Source organism: Anomaloglossus baeobatrachus, chromosome 2, assembly GCF_048569485.1.
Source record: "Anomaloglossus baeobatrachus isolate aAnoBae1 chromosome 2, aAnoBae1.hap1, whole genome shotgun sequence".
NCBI lineage: Eukaryota > Metazoa > Chordata > Amphibia > Anura > Aromobatidae > Anomaloglossus > Anomaloglossus baeobatrachus.
This window is the reverse complement of record NC_134354.1, coordinates 109,595,692-109,617,280: the sequence shown is the minus strand read 5'-3', so window position 1 is coordinate 109,617,280 and position 21,589 is coordinate 109,595,692. Positions and strand designations below refer to the sequence as shown.

Below are 21,589 nucleotides of genomic sequence, written 5' to 3'. Positions count from 1 at the left end.
TGCACGTTGCGTCGGAGTACCTGCAGTTTATTCTGCACGTTTTCCTTCCCTTGGTTTTTGACCAAATGGCTTTTGACCATTTTTTAGCGCTAAAAACGCATGCGTTTTTACCGCGTTTTTAGTGCGTTTTTAGCGCTTTTTACCTGTGTTTTCACCTGCGTTTCTGCAGATGCGTTTTTGAGATCAAGACACTGAGAAATAAAGTTGAATTAGTCAAAAAGAATGAAAAAAAAAAAAAAGATAAAAAAAGTATAAAATTAACTTTTAATAAAATTATATGGGAAATCATCAATTTTAATGTAATAATAGTGGTTATGCACATTTTAAACAGAAAAATAGCTAAAGTTCATTATTTTTTTACATTTAAATTTTCGGTTATTGTGTGTGTGTAAAGGAACATTAGAACCCATTAATTTTTGCCCAGAAAAGCATGCGTTTTTGGAGCCAAAAACGCAGTTGAAAAGCAGGTAAAAAGCATGAAAAACGCAGGAATTGTGATTTTGGTTGCTTTTTGCCATTTCTCATTGACTCCAATGTTAAGGAAATGCTGCAGAAATGGCAAAAACAACTGACATGCTGCTTCTTTTTCAGCATGGTTTTTGACCACAAATATGCAAATTAAACGCTGCTGAAAAAAAAGCAAAGTGCAGACAGGATTTATGCTTTTCCCATAGACTGTGCTGGAAATCAAAAACGCATGCGTTTTTTGCGCAAAAACGCTGCTGCCAAAAACGCTGCAGAAACGCGGTAAAAAACGCAACGTGCGAACATAGCCTTACAAGCACAAGTTGTCAGACTCCTTGCTAAGATAGGAGAAGTCTTGACTGCACACCTTTTAACCATGAATTGAGAGTGAAAAGATCCATTCATGAAGTGAAAGTTAATTTAGTTGCTTCTACTCATCTGTACTAGTGATGGGCAAACACCCCCCGATGTTAGTGTTCGAGAGCCTCGCCCGAACATTTTGTAAAGATCAGTTCTCAGATAACAGAAACTTGCATCCGAACACCAAACTTGGACTTTACAGATATGGGATGATGCCGCGGGGTGGGGGAATGTAAAATAAATAGTGTCATTATACTTCCTGCTCCCGCGACGCTTACGTGTCTGATCATTGCTGTGTCTTCTGTACAACATTCACACCAGACTGGTCACATGGCTATGACATCATGGAAGGTCCTTAAGTCAGTGGTGGTTACCCGGAGGCACAGCAATGATCGGACCCGGATGCAGAAGCGGCCAGGAGACAGAGTCTGCAGGACGTGTCAAGGGACCTGCAAGTTTAATCAGAATTTTTTTTTTTTTTTACAGCCCATAGACCCGAACTATAACACTAGCTTCCCAGGAAAGCTAGTGTTAGTGTACATGCACATGAATCCCTGTGTTCGGTGCAGACCCCGAGCTTTACAGATTGGGTCACTAATCTGTACTATTGATTTATGATATTAAATTTAAAGTGACAGTTACTCTAAGCCAGTCAAGGGTAAGCTGGGCCCATTCGAGGACCACTGGTGGGCTGGGGCTCTGACAACAATCTGTTAAATAAGAAAAAAAAATTATTCAGCTCACCCGTATATGTATCCGCTCAGTTCAGATGGGACGCAGGATGTCCACCGGACAGGCAGGTCCGTACAGGCAATAGCAAGGAGAAAGGACGGGACTCCGCACCAATTCCAGGATAGCAAAAATATAAATCCAACGAAAAATATATAAAAGTGTAGAAACTTTATTCAATGATTAAAAATCCAAGAAAAACATCATCGGTTCCATGAAAACATCATGGCTTGACGCGTTGCGGACAGTTGGAATATAGATAAGTCCTTAATCATAAGCTTATGATTAAGGACTTATCTATATTCCAACTATCCGAAACGCGTCCAGCCATGATGTTTTCATGGAACCGATGATGTTTTTCTTGGATTTTTAATCATTGAATAAAGTTTCTACACTTTTATATATTTTTCGTTGGATTTATATTTTTGCTATCCTGGAATTGGTGCTGAGTCCCGTCCTTTCTCCTTGCTAATCTGTTAAATAGCCTGTGTAATAGATCTGTTAACGACTGTCAAATCAGGCCGCCGATCTCCCGTGTAAATGGCCCCTTAGGCCATATTCACACAGGGCGTATTTTTGCTGCAGCAAAACCTCATCATTTGCCAGGAAATAATCTGCAGTTTTTATATGCGATTTTACAGTTGCTCAGTAATTTTTATGGGTGAAAAAAAACGCTGCAAAAACAGTTGAAAAGAATTTATATATAATATATATTTTCTCCCTCTCTCAAAAACTGAGGTGGTTGAGACCATCAGAAAAAGAAAAAAAAAAATAAATAAATAAATAATAATATATGGAGCGGTATGTGCGCACATGAGATTTCAGGAATCTCAGTCTTTGCTGGGACTGTGAAAGCAAAGTTTTATTAGCATGGATTTGCATAAAATGAAGGCAAAAAAAATAGTACTAAAAAAAAGGCAGCAAAAATGCACAGTGTGAACATGGCCTTAACTGCTCCGTACAAGGAGTTAAGAAAGTTTTTTGACCTAGATTTATGCAAAAATACAGATATAATATTAGAAAAGTACCTGCCAAGTATAAAACCACTATTAACCTGCAGATATGGAGTTTATCTGCAGGTTAATAGCGTTTGAATCCTGCCCGGGAAAAAGAACCTTATCCCGTCAGTGCTCCGGTTTTAGTCACGGGAGCAGCGCTGCTGCGGGTTCGCGCACCATTCTGTATGAAGAGCAGCGGATGTAACTGACCTCCGCACTGACAGCTGGTTCTAATGCAGACCGGCCGTCAGTCAGTGTGGGGGGCGCGGTTACAGACGCCGATCTCTATGCAGAGTGGTGACTGAATGCGCCAGTACTGCCCCCGTGACTAAAGCCGGGGCGCTGCCGGGAGGACTAAAGTTCTTTTCCCGAGCAGGATACAAACACTATTAGGCTATGTGCGCACGTTGCGTACTAGTCCTGCAGAAATTCCTGCAGCGATCTGAAGAGCACACGTGCGCTTCAAATCGCTGCAGAAAATGTCCGTAAAAAAAAAAAAAAAAAAAAAAAAAAAAAAAAAAAACACGATTCCATGCGCTCTGCCTGCAGCTCCTGCCATAGACAGAGCAGAAGCTACCGGCAAAGCGCACGGAAGAAGTGACATGTTACTTCTTGAACGCAGCGCTGTATTTACGCAACGTGCGCACATAGCCTTAGGCCCTGTGCGCACACTGCGGGTTTTTTTGCCACGGTTTTTGCTGCAGAAAAGGTGCGTTTTTTGTTCATAACCCTTTTGCAGTCCTTCCCCAGCAAAATCTATGAGAAATCCAGAATGGTGTGCACACACTGCGTTTTTGTTCCCCCCCCCTACAGGATTTGCTGCAGAATTTCTGCAGCAAAAAGAATGAGCATGTCACTTTCTGCAGGTACCTGTGGTTTTGCCATTAAATTGTTAAAAACCGCAGGTTGGTCCAACCTGCGGAAAAACTGCACCAAAACCACATGTGGATTTTGGGTACTTTTTTCCCCGCGGGTGGGGATTTTTTTTTTGAGAAACACAAATTTACCAGTGCGCACAGACCTTTAACCTGCAAATTAATAGGATTTGCTTCTTTTTTTTTTTTAAAAAAAAAAAAAAAAAACACACACACACACAACAACCACAACAACCACACAACCACACGCTTGTGTACAGTCCCATTAAAGAAATAAATAAATAAAAAAAAATCATGATCAAATAAGCAACGCAAATTAGCTTTGCACCCTAAAAATGCAGTCATTTTTAATAAAGGGAATCTGTCACCAGGTTTTTGCCACCTAATCAGAAAGCAGTATAACAGAGGCAGAGGTCCTAATTCAAGTGATGTGTCACTTACTGGGCTGCTTAGTGTAGTTTTGATAAAATCACTGTTTAATCAGCAGTAGATCATCATTAGAGGACTACTTGGCGTGCTGCCAGGTAGTCCAGCATATTCATGAGCTCTGTATAACTGCGAGATCTGCAGTAGAGAAAACATTGATTTTATCAAAATGACAACAAACAGCTCATTAAGGGAAACATCATTGGAATCAGGGTCTCTGCCTCTACAGATGGGGGAGCAAAAAACCTGATGACAACTTTTTTGCAATGTAGTACACTTAATGCCTCTGTCACATGTACATGAAAATCACGCACGTGCCGCGAGACACGTATTTGCCCTGCGTGCTGCGTTTGGCAAGTACGTGTCTCCAGTACGTGCGGGCCACGTTTGTTCTTTGTGTGCTATCCGCGATAACACACGGAGAACCGGTAATTTGCATACTCACGTGGCCCGCTGCTGTCCAGGGTACTGATCTTCGGCTCCAGCCCCGCCCACTCCCCGCTGTTGCTGCTTCCGGCCGAGCGGAGATTAGTGCCCATGACATCACGCCCACCTCCTTAACACGCTCATAATGAGCGGCGGTCGGCAGCATCTGTTTGCAGCGGAAGATTCTGCTGGGCTTATGGAGGAGAGTGTCTTTTTTATTTTAAAATAATGACACGTGTTTCTCTGGTGCGTGTCACACGGGACCGCATCCACACTACATCCATGTGGTACGGGTGCGGGCCGTGTGACACCCGTGATGCCGGAGAAAAACTGACATGTCGGCGTGAGAAACACACGTAAGTACGGAACGGAGACACATTCCGTTCCAAAATACGTAAGTGTGTCCAAACTATTAGGAATACATAGGTTCACGTGTCTCCGGTACGTGATAAAACTGCCAAAGACTTACCGGAGGTACAAACGTGTGACAGAGGCCTAAAGAGAATGTCACCAGGTTTTTTGCTCCCTCATCTGAGAGCAGTATAATGTAGACAGAAACCCTGATTCCAGCGATGTGTCCCTTACTGGGCTGTTTGCTGTCATTTTGATAAAATCAATGTTTTCTCTGCTGCAAATCTAGCAGTTATACAGAGCTCATGAATATGCTGGACTACCTGCAGCACGCCAAGTAGTCCTCTAATGATAATCTACTGCTGATTAAACAGTGATTTTTATCAAAACTACACTAAGCAGCCCTTTAAGCTAAACACCACTGGAATCAGGATCTGCAAAAACCTGGTGACAGATTCCCTTTAAGTGTACTACATTGCCAAAAATTATAGTTTTTCCATATTAGACGTGCAGGAGTCAGATTGGTCAATTAAATGAGCCACTGCACTCCCATATGGCACAGCTCCGTACACTGTACTAGCCCTGAATGGCACTGCAAGCTATCCTATAGAAATTAATAGGAAAGTACTTGCAGCACCGTTCAGTTAGCACAGAGTGTGTGGAGCCGCACCACCTCAGCTCCATTTTGGAACGTTCAATCAGCTAATAAATGTGAACTAATCAGTTGCCATAGCAAATAGTTCAAAAATCATTTAAGGGGTTGTTCACTACTAGGACAACCTCTGCTCATTCTCCATGTTTGACTCCATTAAAGGGAACCTATCAGATGTAACATGCACCTAGAGCCACGAGCAGTTCTGGGGGTATACTGCTAATCCCTGCCTAACCGTCCCTGTATCTAGTAGCATAAAGAGATCTTTAGAAATACCGCTAAAGATCTTCTATGACATGCTAATGTTGCCAGTGACTAGTCGCAAGGGTGTTAGCTCCGGTGCTCATTCCGCTCTCTTAGCACGCTTACAGGGGCGTGCCAACATGCTATTCAATGCCACTGCTCATTGTCATCATCGGCAGTAATGCACGTACCTGTGTCCATTGCACTGCCTCAGAACGCTGGCCATAGGGTCAGTGGGCATGATGAGAAATCCCTGGCACTTCCGGTTATGCACACTAACCCAGTTTGAAGCTGGGATGCGTACACCTGGCTTCGTAGTGCGCATGATTGAAGTCCAGGGATCATGCGCACTGAGCCGAAATCCAGCGTTGGGCACGGTGGCAGCAGAGGTGAGATCTTCCATGCTTCTGACGCTGCGCATTCATTAGCTAGGAACCAATGCCCTTGCGAGTAGTCCCCGTGCTCATTACCATACTATAAAAGGTTCTTTAGAAATACTTTTTCTAAAGATCTCTTTATCTATGTTACTAGATACAGGGACAGTTTAGGCCCAGTCACAGACACACACACACACACGACTTACCAGCGATCCCGAAAACGATGCGACCTGATAGGGATCGCAGGTAAGATGTCACACAGTCAGATCTTACCATCGATGCAGGAACGATACAGGTCACAGTAGTTCACACACACACACACACACACACACACACACACACACACACACACACACTTCCTGCAGAGCGCTGCAAGCAGAAGCTATGCTGGGCTGTGACAAATAGTGAAACTCTGCCCACAGCCCGGTCACTCACAGAGACTGTAGCTGGGCTCAGTGACATGAGGTCAACTGGATGACGTGACATCACCAGATCTCAAAGGTGCCGGAGCCCAGGAAGTAACTTCATGGGCACCGCTCAGAAGCAGAATTAGCTGAACGAGGTACAGTGGAACCTTGGATTAAGAGCAACTTTGTTTGAGAGCGTTTTGCAAGACAAGCAAAGCTTTTTCCAAATTTGTAACTTGGTTTAAGAGCAATGCTTTGCAATAAGAGCAAATACCGTGCACACGTCCAGTTCCATCCTTTCACCGCGCTCTGAAGGTAACTTTCAGTTCCGTATACCATGTACAGTACAGCATTATATAACATGTCTATCATTTTGCATTTGTGGATACAGTATTGTACTTTCTGCTATCCAGTCCCGCACATTGCTTGTATTGTACCTCCCGCACACAAACAATTCTATTTTAAGCTAAAATCCAGTTTTATATATTTTTTTACCGTACAGTATTTTGTATTAGTGTACTGTAATAATTTTAATATTAATACAGTGCATTTTGTATTACTGTAATAAGTTTGTATAAATACAGTAAATATCTTTGGGTTATGTTTCAATAATTTCCTACAGGAAAATTTGCTTTGATATAAGAGTAACTTTGTTTAAGAGCAGACTCCTGGAACCAATTATGCTCGTAATCCAAGGTTGCACGGTATTTAGAAAAAGCCTATCAGTTTTAGGCTACTTTCACACATCTGTTTTTTGCTGAACGACACAATACAGCGCTTTGCAGAAAAAAACGCAACCTTTTTTTTTGCTGCCGGTTGAGTTTTTTTCTGCACAGTCTTGCATAAGCGCCGTATTGTGCCGCTTGTGTTGTGTCCGGTTTTTGCCGGATGCAGCATACTTAGCCCATGCGGCGGCCGGACGGAACGTTGCCTGGCACTTTTTTTTTTGTGCAGCGAAAAAAAAAACGCATCGCGCCGGATCCAGCGCAATTTACAATGCAAGCCTATGGACGCCGCATGCAGCGTCCTGCAGAAAAAAAACGCATCCAGCGCCCGGATGCGTTTTTTTTTGCACTGCGCATGCTCAGTATGAAGCCACATCCGTCAAAAAACGGACGGGCTGCATGGCAAAACTTATGCAACGGACCCGGTTTTTTCGCTGCATAGGTTTTTGAGCCGGATTGAGCCGCACTGCAAAAACCGGATGTGTGAAAGCAGCTTTACAGAGATGTGGCCACTATTGCAGAGTAGTGAACCCCCCTTTAAGAATGAGTGCAGCATGGCAGAGGGGGGCAGGGACATGCCCAGCCCAACTAATTATTTTTTTTTTTTTATAGCCGACACCAGAAAGTGAATTAAACTATGGTGTAAATCTATCCAGTTGTGGCTGACACAGGTTTCCATTTCTGGCCCGTGTACAGCATTTATTGTGCCTAATTTATTAGCACTCACAGGCCTCTGTATATCAGGTGCATCTTACACCAACTTGTACCAAGAACACAGGTTTAAGTGTGCCCCAAGAAAAGTAGTGTTTTTCATGTTTTTGGTTTTTTTTTTTGTTTTTTGTCTTGTATGGCCTAAAAAAAAAATTCCCGGGCTGAGAAGAAAAGTCTGCAGTGACTGACTGGAGAATGGTCTCCGTGTGTGATGTGCACACTGTACTCCTTGCGAGTGGTCTCCGTGTGTGATGTGCACACTGTACTCCTTGCGAGTGGTCTCCGTGTGTGATGTGCACACTGTACTCCTTGCGAGTGGACAGTCAAGTGACAGCAAGTATGCAATTACCATAGGTGCAGCCATGTGTCAATGCAACATCTCCACTTCTGTCAATGTTCATATAGACTTTTCTTCTCAGCCTGGATATCCCCTCTAATGCGACTTCAGCACAAAACTCATATCGTATCTATATCTCCAGAAGCTGGAAGCATAAAAATGTTAATGTTTCCTGGTTATAAAACGGTGACGTACAGGAGGAACAGAAACAGGAGTACGATGAGAACACTAAAAAGACAGGAAACAAGATGGTTAGGTAAAAGCCCCAATGTACAAGACCACATAGATCAGAGCAGGATGGAGACAGCAAAAAGCTTCCTTGTACACTACAAAAGAAGCACTAAGTAACTAGCAAATATATGGCTGCCCCAAATGCATGGCAGCGAGACATCCTACCTTAGGCTCTGTGCACACGGTGCAGAAATTTTCCGCATCAAATCAGTACCTTCTGGCAGAAAAAAAAAAAAAAGATAAATTATGGTTTTTTTTTATGCCAAGCATTTTTCTTAAAGGGAACCTGTCCCCAGATTTGTCCCCTAAAAGCTACAGCCACCACCAGTGGGCTCTTATATACAGCATTCCAAACATGCTGTATATAAGAGCCCAGGCCGCTGTGTAGAACGTGAAAATTACTTTATAATACTCACCTAACAGGTGGTGTAGTGCAGACTGGTCAGATGGGTGTCTCCGTTCTCCGGGTCCAGCACCCCCTCTTTCAACCATCTTTGCTCTCCTTCTGAAGCCTGAGAGCATGACGAGTCCTACGTGATGCACACTAGCATGCATTGAGGTCCTGCACAGGTGCACTACAATACTTTGACCTGCCCTGCGCAGGACAAAGATGGCCGAAAGGAGGTGCTAGACCCGGAGAACGGAGACACCCATCTGACCAGTCTGCACCGCACCGCCCCTCAAGTGAGTATTATAAAGTGATGTTCACGTTCTACATAGCGGCCTGGGCTCTTATATACAGCATGTTAGATTGCTGTATATAAGAAGCTCAGTAGCCGCAGCTTAGGCTGGAAACACACTTATGAGTGTTAGGCTATGTTCGCACGTTGCGTTTTTTCCCGCGTTTCTGCAGCGTTTTTGGCAGCAGCGTTTTTGGGCAAAAAGGCATGCGTTTTTGTTTTCCAGCAAAGTCTATGGGAAAAGCAGAAATCCTGTCTGCACTTTGCTTTTTTTTCTGCAGCGTTTAATTTGCATATTTGTGGTCAAAAACCATGCTGAAAAAGAAGCAGCATGTCAGTTGTTTTTGCCATTTCTGCAGCGTTTCCTTAACATTGGAGTCAATGAGAAATGGCAAAAAGCAACCAAAATCACAATTCCTGCGTTTTTCATGCTTTTTACCTGCTTTTCAACTGCGTTTTTGGCTCCAAAAACGCATGCTTTTCTGGCCAAAAAGTAATGGGTTCTAATGTTCCTTTACACACACACACAATAACCGAAAATTTAAATGTTAAAAAATAATAAACTTTAGCTATTTTTCTGTTAAAATGTGCATAACCACTATTATTACATTAAAATTGATAATTTCCCATATAATTTTATTAAAAGTTTATTTTACACTTTTTTTCTCTTTTTTCATTCTTTTTGACTAATTCAACTTTATTTCTCAGTGTCTTGATCTCAAAAACGCATCTGCAGAAACGCAGGTGAAAACGCAGGTAAAAAGCGCTAAAAACGCACTAAAAACGCGGTAAAAACGCATGCGTTTTTAGCGCTAAAAAATGGTCAAAAGCCATTTGGTCAAAAACCAAGGGAAGGAAAACGTGCAGAATAAACTGCAGGTACTCCGACGCAACGTGCGGACATAGCCTTAAATCGGTCCGAGTTGCATGATAAAAAGTCGGACAATTTCAGTTCACTTTATGATCAGTGTGCAATGCAACTGCACTGCGATTTTTCTCATGATTGCAGTCCGTGTGCAATGCGTGTTTGATGCGTATGGGATCCGTTTTTACTATGTCATCTGCCATTCAGCTCTGCTACATGGCCGCTGACAGCAGACACACACAGAGCCATGTAGCAGAGCTGAATGGCCGCTGACAGCAGACACAGACAGAGCCACACGATCAGAATGAAGTCAGATGAACTTCACCAGACTTAATTTCCATCCCGCGGCTCTGTCTGTGTCATGGCCTGATTTTCGGTCACCGGTGAAGGTCTGAAGGTCCTTGAGTGACCGCAGTGATCTGCGGTGCCGTCACTGAGGTTACCCGCAGCCACAGCTGAAGTCCTCCCGCTGAGATCTGTGGCCGCTGGTGACCTGAGTGATGTCATCGCTGATAGCACGACTCACTTCAGTCGCTGCGGGGAGCTCACAGAGCGGTCGTGGTCTGTGACCGCGCTCTGTCAGCTTCTGATGTAGCAGAGCTGACAGCGTCGAGGGACCTCTGTGGATTACTTCGGAGATTGAAGGGTATTTGGGGACTTGAATAAAGTGGTGAAAGAGGGTTGTTGTTTTTTTTGTTAGTTATTTATTTCAAATGAAGACATACACCAAAAAAATTTATTTTCTTAAACTTACAGGTTAATCATGGAAGGTATCTCGGGGAGACGCCTGCCATGATTAATCTAGGACTTAGTGGCAGCTATTGGTTGCTGTCGTTAACTCCTTATTACCTCGATTGCCACCGCATCAGGGCAATTCGGGATGGCCGGGTACAGTACCAGGACTGTCGCATCTAATGGATGCGGCTATTCCGGGCGGCTGCTGGCTGATATTGTTAGGGTGGTTGACAATACTAGCCTTTAGCCGTGTGGCTTTACCCTGGCTGGTATTAAAATTGGGGGGGGGGAAAAAAAAACCACACGTTTTTTTAATTTTTTATTTATTTTACTGCATGATATAGACCCACCGGCAGCTGTGATTGGTTGCAGTGAGACTGTCACTCATCGTGGGGGCGTGTCTGACTGCAACCAATCATAGGCGCCGGTGGGCGGGTAAATCAGGGAATACAAGATTGAATAATGAGCGGCCGGCTTTTTCAAAAGAGAAGCCGCTGGAGCATCGGTGAGTATGAGAGAGAGGAGGGGGGGGGGGGGGGGGGGAAGGGATAGACCGACATGGACAGAGAGAGACCGAGCGAGCGAGAGAGAATAGAGACCGAGAGGGAGAGACTGACTGACAGAGGTAAAGATTGGCCGACATTTTGAGACCTCATTCATTTCCAGTGTTTTGTGAAACATGCGATAAATGTATTTAGAAAAACGAATGTCACTAGGATGGTGTGAGTGCCGGTCCGTGTGACATCCGTTTATTTACCCGCTCCTATAGCGTTGCATTGGAGAGACTCGCGCAAAAAAAAAAAAAAAAAATTTCTCGCATTGCACTACTGCGAGAAAAATCGCAAGTGAGAAGCTGGCCTTATAGTCGCCAAATCTGGTGACAAGTTCCCTTTAAAGTCAATAGGTGGGGGAACAAAATAAAAAAAAAAAATAAAAAAAAAAATATAAGATACATGAACTAACAATTGACATGCTGCAGATTTTCAGCAGCAAATCTGCAAGGAAAAAAAAAAAAAACCAAAACACACAAATCCACTCTTTTGGGCTACAATCAAAGATCTCAAACTTTGTACATGTAGTCAAGGACTTCTCTCTCAAACATTGTTTACAATTGTCTAAATCTGAAAGGCCGAATACATGTTCTATAATCAACAGTTTAAAACAGATCCTGCAAAGATCCATGGGCAGAAAAGTTCTGAAAACACAACTTTGTCAACTGATTTCTGCGGAAAATAAATAAATAAAAAAAAATTTAAAAAAAAAAAAAAAAATTATATATTCTGACAGCAAATATTTTTAACAAAAATATTAAAAAAGAGTGATCAGGGGCAATAAACCAAAAGTCTGATCACTTAAAACCCAAATGCGTCGCTATTAGGCTATGTGCGCACGTTGCGTTCAGTAACTTGCAGAAATTAACGCATCCTCTGGCAGAATTTGTCAGTCAAATTTGGTTTTGACCACATAAACACAGGAAATACGCATGCGTTTTTCTTGTGTTTGACATGCATTTTCAGTGCTTAAAATGGGATGCATTTTCAATACAAAGACACTACTAAATAAAGTTTGAACATTCAAACACTAGGAAAAAAGTGGGTAAAAAAAAAAAAAAAAACCTTTAAATCAAACAGTATAATGATATTCCGAAAATGATTAGAGATTTAATATTAATGTTAAAAATAAATTTAAAATTTGATTTTTTTTTTTTTTTTTTTTTTTTTTTTTTAAGTTGGGCTGGATGTGAGGGCAAAAGGAAACGTTAGGACCTAACTATCATACCAAAAACGCATGCTTTGATTTTGACAAAAAAAAAAAAAGCATGAGTTTTGCACCAAAAATGCATGTAAAATGCTAAAAAAAAAAAAAAAAGTTTAAGAACAGAGTCCTCAGTGGTTGATACCTTTTAATGGCTAACTGAAAAGATGGTAATAATAGCAGCTTTCCAGACTATTCAGATCTCTTCTTCAGGCATGGTATAACAAAATCTGAAGAGTCACATATTTATACACAACAGGACATAGTGCAGTAAAAAAAATAAAAATAAAAAAAAAAAAAAAGTGAAGCAGATTTTTTTTTTTTTTTAATGCACCATGTCCTGTTGTGTATAAATATGTGACTCTTCAGATTTTGTGTTATATTGAGCCTGATGGAGACCTGAGTAGTCTGGAAAGCTGCTATTATTACCATCTTTTCAGTTAGCCATTAAAAAGGTATCAACCACTGAGGACTTCAGTTCTTTTAAACAATTTTTAATCTCTACTGGCTAACACGGTACAAAGATATATATTTCACCTGTGTAAAACACTAGGAATCTGTTTTAGGAGGCGTTTTGATATTTCTCATTGACTTCAATGTTACCAAAACAATTGACATGTTGCTTCTTTTCACAGAGAAAAAAAAAAAAAAAGTCAAACACCCACAGTTTCGCTTTCATTTTCGCACACAATATACCTATTTCCCATAGACTTTGCTTGGAAATCAAAACGCATGCATTTTTTGCATTAAAACGCTGCAGTTCAAAACGCTGCGGAGACGCATGAAAAAAAACGCAACGTGCGCACTTGGCCTTAAAGTGATCTGCCATGGTGACCGGTAGACGACACCCACCAACACAATGCAGGTCACCAGCACCTCCCACCGACAACTGACAACTTTCTTTTTAAAGTAGTAGCCAACTGGAATAAAATAAATAACCATTAAAAAAGAGGGAAAGGATTAGAGGGAAAAAAAAAAAAAAAGAAAAAAAAAAACAGGAAAAGTTTTCATAGTATGAGCATTAGATTTGACAGTGAAGACTTAGGTAACGATTGTCTGTCTCCCCTCTGATACATTTGTCCCTCCTTTAGCTGACACGTGGATCCTAAATTAACCATATGGGGCTTGTTGTATAAACAGAAAATCCTTTATCTCATCTGTCATCTCTGACACTGTATGGGAACCCTCAGCCAGATTAACATGGGTAATCCCTTAATCTCCCTCCCACAAGGCACAAAGGCCCACATGGAAGAAGACACTAACTGATTTTACTGATGGGTTTTCCAAGCTTCTTTGCACACAGAAAACCCAACAATGGCAGGTTGTGCTACAGAACAGTGACAGCTATGGACCAACATGCCAGGTATGGGCAAAATAGAGCCAACACCGTACAACGCCTCAAGGTGAAAAGGGCAGATTAAACTTTGAGCAATTACATGTTGGCAGGGAATATACAGCAGATTACACACCACAGAGCACCGACTATACGATCATATCAGTGGCCCCATTAGTACAAACAATAATAGTCTGCACGTTAATGCCCAAATCAATGGTAAAGTATCTGGAAAAGAAGTGTCAAAAAAGAACTAGGAACCGTAAGACGTGTCATTCTCAGAATATAATACAGTCACTGAGGAATCTACTTCTAAGGCTGCTTTCACACCTGCGTTCAGCGCAATCCGCCGCTATGGAGACTAGCGCAGTCCATTAACGCATTGTGCTATTATCCATAGACTTCTATCGACACCGTAACGCAAGTGTCTGTGCTGCATCCGCTGGACTATGCTGCGTTGTTATTTGGACACAGCGTCTGGCGGAGGGAACGCTGCATGTAGCGTTTTTGGGGGTCGTTAAAATAACGCATTTTGACATATTCCACTAGAATCCACCAAGGTGTCTAACGATAGTGTATCGCAGCGGAATCCGCCGCCATAGACAAAGCGGCAGAATCCACTGACAGATCCAGTCACGGTCCACTGTGCATGCTCAGCATGTCCAGCAGAACGATCTAAATTATTTAAAATCACTCCTGGTCTCTCTCCCCCCTCTCGCATACTCATAGATCACCAGCGCGGAACTGCACGGCTGTCACTCCTCTAGCGGCTTCAACTGCTTTTGTAAATGACGGCCATTCATTATGCCATCTAGTATTCACTGCCTTCCCCTCCAACTGGTGCCTATGATTGGTTGCAGTCAGACCCGACCCCACGCTGAGTGACAGCTGTCTCACTGCAACCAATCCCAGCCGCCGGTGGGCGGGTCTATATCGTGCAGTACAAAAAAAAAAAAAAAAAAAAAAAAAAAAAAAAAAAGGCGGTCCGGTCACCCCTCCCACACACAATTTTGATACAAGCCAAGGTAAAGTCACACGGCTGAAGGCTGGTATTCTCAGGATGGAGGGGGGGGGGGGGGGAAATCTCCACGAATGGGGAGCCCCCCAGCCTAAAAATATCAGTCAGCAGCCGCACAGAATTGCCACATTCATTAGATGCAACAGTCCGGGGACTCTGCCCAGCTGATCCCGAATTGCCCTGGTGCGGTGGCAATCAAGGTAATAAGGTGTTAATGGCAGCCCATAGCTGCCACTAAGTCCTGATGCATCCAGCTCGGCTACATGAAGCTGACAGGAGCGAAAGTAGAACACCGCCGCTCTTTGTCAGCTCCACGCAGCAACTGAAGGGAGTCGCGCTGTCAGCAGGAACGTCACTGAGGTAGTGCCTGTGTGTGTGTGTGTGTGTGTGTGTGTGTGTGTGTGTGTGTGTGTGTGTGTGTGTGTGTGTGTGTGTGTGTGTGTGTGTGGTGATCATGGGGGCGGTAGTGCCTGCGTGTACGCGGTGATGATTGGGTCTCTCTCGGCTAGAAAACTTAACGCAACGCATTATTTCACAGGAATCAGTTGCCTTTATTATCACACTATTTGTAAGGCATCCGTCATTGTAACGGATGCCGCACAACGCAAGTGTGAAAGCGCCCTAAGACGTCAGAGACCTCCATGTCCCCAACACAATTCCAGTTATGTCGCTCCTTCATTTTTCTGGTTAGTGAGGATCCCTAATACTCATACATTCATGTCCCGTCCTAAAGAGAACTGAGAAATCTTTCAGTCCAGCAGCCAAATATTTCACTTTACAATATAGAAATATTTTGTTTAAAAAGTTATCGATGCTGCCGCCTCATCCATGGGGACGCCTTACTAAAATGGGAAGTGTACCCAGTGATAGAACTCTGCTACGGCCTATAATGCGATTTTTACATTACCACGAAGTCTTAATCGATGGAGTGTTGCAGAGGCCATTAAGAGATTGTGGATTCCATCATACTTAAAGTTCTACTCTAGAGTTTTTTCTTCATCATTATTTGTTAGCCATCAGATATCTATGCATTAATATACTTCCCATTCAGTATCATTTGCCGTTTCCAGCGGTGCTCCGCTCCCCCTCCATCACATAACCGCAGCTCTTCCTGGCCGGCTCACACAGGAAAACATTGCTTCCTTTCTTAAAGGGAACCTGACAGCTGATAACCGTGGGCCGCATGTATCAGGCACCAGCTGTATTATCACAGACAGGTATGTCTGACTCTGGAACACGACAGGGTTTCAGAGAAGAACTAACATTTTAAAAACCACCGGGGACCAAGTAGTACTGTAGACGAGTTGTACAGGCGGGTCCCTTCCCACCAATGCGTGCATGCAGGCATAGGCTTGTCAGTCACTGGCAGGGAGAAGATGCCGAGGACCCGCCTGTATGACTAGTCAATAGCGCAGCTTGGTCCCTAGCAGCTATTAAAGTGTGTTCGTCCCAGAAATACCGCAGCGATTCAGAGTCAAACATTCCTGGCATTGGACAGCATGTATAAGCTGTCAGGTATCCTTTAATGTAAATCTATGAGAGCCTTATTCTGAATCTCAGACTTGCCTTCAGAAAATGAATTATGGTACACACAGAAGACACTTTGCAAGCTAGTTAAGTACATGATGGAGGAGAGGACAGAGTGGCACTGGAAACTGCAGTGAAGAGTAAGGCTAGGTTCACATTTCCGTTAAAATGTATCAGTCACAATCCACGGCTATGGTATACAACACAATCCGTTTAGCGGATTCCGTTGTGTCCCATACAAGTGTATTAGTGGCGGATTGCGACCTGATGACCTTGGCGTTGCATCCGCTGTGTCGCGGTCAGTCGTTTTTTGACTGACCGCCGGGCGGGAGCAACGCAGAATGTAACGTTTTTCGGGCCGTCAAAATTAACGCACCGCGCAGGAATCAGTCGCCATCCGTCAAGCTTGTAATGTATGTCTATAGTGCTGGATTCAGTCATAATCAGTCTTACGACGGAATCCAGCGCATGTTTGCCACACCCACTGGGCTGTCCCAAACACAAACTGATCATGACTGATCCGTCAAAAAACGGACGCACAGCAGATGTAACGGACGCAACGGATTAACTTTTTCACAGGATTCCTGTGGCCAGAATCCTGTGAAAATCACATCCGTTGCATCAGTTGACATCTAAAAAACGACTGATCCGTTGCTGACGGACCTGATGGATTTAAAACAACGGAAATGTGAACCTAGCCTAAGCATTGTAATGCATATACTTTACTGATAAACAGATCCCTCCAGGCTACACAGCGACCTGCCACACGGCATTCAGATTATGGTGCGTTGCAAAGTATAGTGACATTCTACAACAGCAACACAGTTTAAAATATCCCAAAAAGTTTTTGATCATCTGTCGCTAGTTGTCATGTCCCAAACGGCTCCCTCACGAATGAAAAAAATTATATATATATATATATATATATATATATATATATATATATACTCAAAAGTGATCACAGACAAGTTGTACAACAGTTTTTGGTTGTGTGGCTTGTCCGAGACGTGACATGTAGTGTTGAGTGAGTACCTAACTATTCGTACTCACTATGCTTTAACGAGTACTGTTCGCTACTCGCATATACGTTACGAGTAACGGGCGCAGTGTAAGTCAATGGGAAATACTCGCCAAGTAGCGAGTAATCCGAAAGCCGTACTATTAGTGCGAGGAGCGAATAGTACGGCTTTCGGGTTACTCGCTACTTAGCAAGTATTTCCCATTGACTTAGACTGCGCCCGCTACTCATAACGTATATGAGAATACCGGACAGTACTCGCTAACAGCATAACGCTCAACACAAATGACGTCATCAGTTAGCTCCTGTCTTACAGAGCTTTGGAAGATTACGAAACACACACACACACACACACACACACACACACACACACACCTGTGGCTTGGATTCTATATATTCCAGACTTAAAGGGAATCTGTCACCAGGTTTGGTTCCCCCATCCTGAGAGCAGCATAATGTAGAGACAGAGACCCTAAGGGTGGTTTCACACATCTGCCATTTCGGCACACTCCAGTACAGTGTAATACTGTACAATGGCATTGCAGCAAGCTCCGGTCACATGACAGCATGTGACCGGAGGTTGCCGCAATGCCATTGTATTGCACTGTACTGGAGTGTGCCGGATGTGTGAAACAACCCTAATTCCGGCGATGTGTCACTTACTGAGCTGTTTGTTTTAATCAAAATAACAGCAAACAAAAAAAAAACAAAACAATGTTTTCTCTATCTACGGTAGCAGTTATACAGAGCTCATGAATATGCTGGACTACCTGCAGCATGCCAAGTAGTCCTCTAATGATAAAATCACAGATTAATCAGTAGATTATCAAAAGTATACTAAGCAGCCTAGTAAGTGACACATTGCTGGAATCAGAATCTCTGCCCCTAAATTATGCTGCTCTCAGATTAGATAAAAATCTGGTGCGATATTCCCTTTAAGACAAACGCCACTCAGCAGTCGGACTGCAGATAACCCTCCTGCCCTCAGGTTGCCTACATCTAGGAAGCTGAGCAATAAGAGGGTAACCCTGTGGTCTCGGGTGCCAGCTGTGCACATCTCTTGTTAAGGTCATGTCGCACACAGCGATGACAACATCGCTGCTAAGTCACCATTTTCTGTGACTTAGCAGCGACCTTGCTAGCGATGTTGCTGTGTGTGACATCCAGCAACAACCTGGCCCCTGCTGTGAGGTCGCTGGTTGTTGCTGAATGTCCTGGACCATTTTTTAGTTGTTGCTCTCCCGCTGTGAAGCGCACATCGCTGTGTGTGACAGCGACAGAGCAACAACTAAATGTGCAGTGAGCAGGGAGCCGGCTTCTGCGGACGCTGGTAACCAAGGTAAATATCGGGTAACCAAGTAAAGGCTTGGTTACCCCATATTTACCTTCGTTACCAGCGTCCGCATCTTCTTGAAGCCGGCTCCCTGCACACGTAGCCAAGGTACTCATCGGGTAACTATAAGCAAAGCGGTTTGCTTATTAACCCGATGTGTACTCTGGCTATGAGTGCAGGGAGCTAGCGCTAAGCGGTGTGCGCTGGTAACCAAGGTAAATATCGGGTAACCAAGCCAAGCACGTTGCTTGGTTACCCGATATTTGCCTTAGTTACCAAGAGCAGCATCGCTTCCACGCATCGCTGCTGGCTGGTCGCTGGTGAGATCTGCCTGTTTGACAGCTCACCAGTGACCATGTTAACAACGCAGCAACGATCCTGATAAGATCAGATAGTCGTCGTGATCGCTGCTGCATCGCTACGTGTGACCTAGGCTTTAGGACCTGCAGATATCAGCAGGCCATCTAATGTGTATAGAGACCTCTCAATTGCCCCCAACAGATGGTGGATGGGTGATATAGGGCTGGCAGTTTGGATCTACGCTCCCGTCCCTTTGGTCCTCAAGAACAATTTCTAGTTCTGGCCCTGGCTCTTATATAAAAAAAAAAAAAAAAAAAAAACCACACACACACACACACAACACGTGCTGGCACCATGATTTCAACGAGAAAAAAAAAAAAAAAAAAAGTTAAAATATTATAAAGTTAAAATATGAAATGGGTATATTAAATTTTAGCCCCCCTCATTAATAGGGAAAAAAAAAACCCACACGATAAGATAAATATTTAAAGAGTTTCAAAGTATAAATGTATAAGATTCCAGCTACAGAGCAGACAAGATCTAGAGACAACTATAGAGATTTGCCCCTGGACGAAGTTACCATAATTCGGCCATTGTTAGTATATCACTGTACAGGAAGCAGCACCATAGACTGTGCCCAAAATACTGCCATATAGTGCAAAAGTAACCGGTCTATGTAATGCCAAGGGCCCTGTGCACACTGCATGTATGGCTCTGGCTCACTGCAGACAGCAGGCGCAGGCTGTGCGGTACAGCAGGCGCAGGAGTCTACCTGCTGCCATGAAATCAGTTTAATCCCTTGGATGCTGCTCTTAACTGTGGCATTTCAAGGATGGAAGTGGGCTCCTATGACATTGCTGGGGCAGCTCAGATTCTACTGAAGACCCCATAGTCTGCCAAGTCTGTGCGCCCATCAAGCCCCCTCCCTACCAAAGACCCCATAGTTCACCTATCTAGCCCCTTTCCTTTCCAGGATAAGAAGTCAGCAGATCATCAGCATAGCCATCACAATGTGTGATTATTAATTTACCCCATACAGTAAAGACAAAAAAACAAAACAACCAAAAAGCAATGGCAGAATCCCTAGCAGTGAACTATAAAGTTGCACGGTCCCCATAAGGAAATAAATAATATACAGCAAGTTTCAACAAAACCCCTTAAAGTGCACGGAGCAAAAAAAAAAAAAGAAAAATGTAAAGAAGAAGTTCTAACTCTTGGAGGGTGGAGGAAGAATTGAAGGCAAAGCTGGGCCCGGGGGACTCAGCCCCGATGTAGCCCTCCTATAATGGTGCCAACCGGACAGAGGCAGCAGATGCCCCGGCCCCGGGTTATTACCCTCCCCCGTCAGATGCCCCCATGCCCGGGGTGGCCCCGGTGCCCGCTGCTCGGGCGCACTGACCGGCTGTGATCTTCTGCAGCAGCAGCACGTCCTCCGGGCTGATGAGCGGCTTCCTGAGCAGCTGCTCCTCCGCGCCGCCCGCGGCCACCACCTGCCCGCCGCTCTGCTTCACCTTCATGCTGCCCTCCTGCGTTCTGCTGCCGGGGAGAGTGTCAGTGCCCAGGGAGGAAGAGCTCATTCTCCGGGGAAAGAACCGACAGAAAGCCTGGAGGAAGTAAGCAAGACACGGAGAGCGAGAGATGACAAGAGCGCAGGAGTGAGGAGGAGGATCCCAGTGACCTGCCCGCCCGAGCCACTTCTAATCCGGAGACTGTACATCAAACAGAAAAAAAAACCATCCCAGGCTGAGAGTCGCCGGGCGCCCACCTGTGCCGCTAAACACGCCTGCGCCCGCCCGCTTCGGAAGTGGGCAGCCCCGATAATAACATAGTAACTGGGAGATGAGCGGGGCCGGGGGAGCGGCGTACAGACGGGGGGCGGCGGGCGCGTTATTTATACGGCCGTAATAACATGGGGGCCTGTGATTGGCTGACGGGGAAGAACAATGGAGCTGTTATGACAGGCAGATAATGATGCCGAGCCCTGGAGCCATGAAGCCTGAGAGGCGGCGGTCACCGAGGAGCCGACCCCGGGCTCACTACTGTGCGGGGGGCTGTGAGCCCACCTGTGGGGCCAATGTACTGTGCGGGGGGCTGTGAGCCCACCTGTGGGGGCAATGTACTGTGCGGGGGACTGTGAGCCCACCTGTGGGGGCAATGTACTGTGCGGGGGGCTGTGAGCCCACCTGTGGGGGCAATGTACTATGCGGGGGGCTGTGAGCCCACCTGTGGGGCCAATGTACTGTGCAGGGGGCTGTGAGCCCACCTGTGGGGCCAATGTACTGTGCGGGGGGCTGTGAGCCCACCTGTGGGGCCAATGTACTGTGCGGGGGGCTGTGAGCCCACCTGTGGGGGCAATGTACTATGCGGGGGGCTGTGAGCCCACCTGTGGGGCCAATGTACTGTGCAGGGGGCTGTGAGCCCACCTGTGGGGCCAATGTACTGTGCGGGGGGCTGTGAGCCCACCTGTGGGGCCAATGTACTGTGCAGGGGGCTGTGAGCCCACCTCTGGGGCCAATGTACTGTGCGGGGGGCTGTGAGCCCACCTCTGGGGCCAATGTACTGTGCGGGGGGCTGTGAGACCACCTGTGGGGGCAATGTACTGTGCAGGGGGCTGTGAGCCCACCTGTGGGGCCAATATATGAGGAATCTGTCCCCTCAGGGATCGGAGAGCCTTCATTTTTACCATTTTGGGCACACACCACATTATATTCA

The 21,589-nt window shown here is 44.7% G+C and overlaps 1 protein-coding gene across 1 annotated transcript in view; it reads right to left on the bottom strand.

The window, feature by feature from the left end:
* UNC119 (unc-119 lipid binding chaperone) overlaps window positions 1-20,738 on the bottom strand; it is a 98,529-nt gene extending 77,791 nt beyond the window's left edge. Inside the window, exons 1-2 of the mRNA XM_075335265.1 lie at window positions 20,643-20,738; window positions 20,277-20,481 (exon numbers count right to left, since the gene is read on the bottom strand). Of these exons, the coding sequence (XP_075191380.1) occupies window positions 20,277-20,454 (178 nt within the window). The 5' untranslated portion in view covers window positions 20,455-20,481; window positions 20,643-20,738. The remainder of the gene's footprint in view (window positions 1-20,276; window positions 20,482-20,642) is intronic.
* Between the last annotated feature and the right edge of the window lie 851 nt (window positions 20,739-21,589).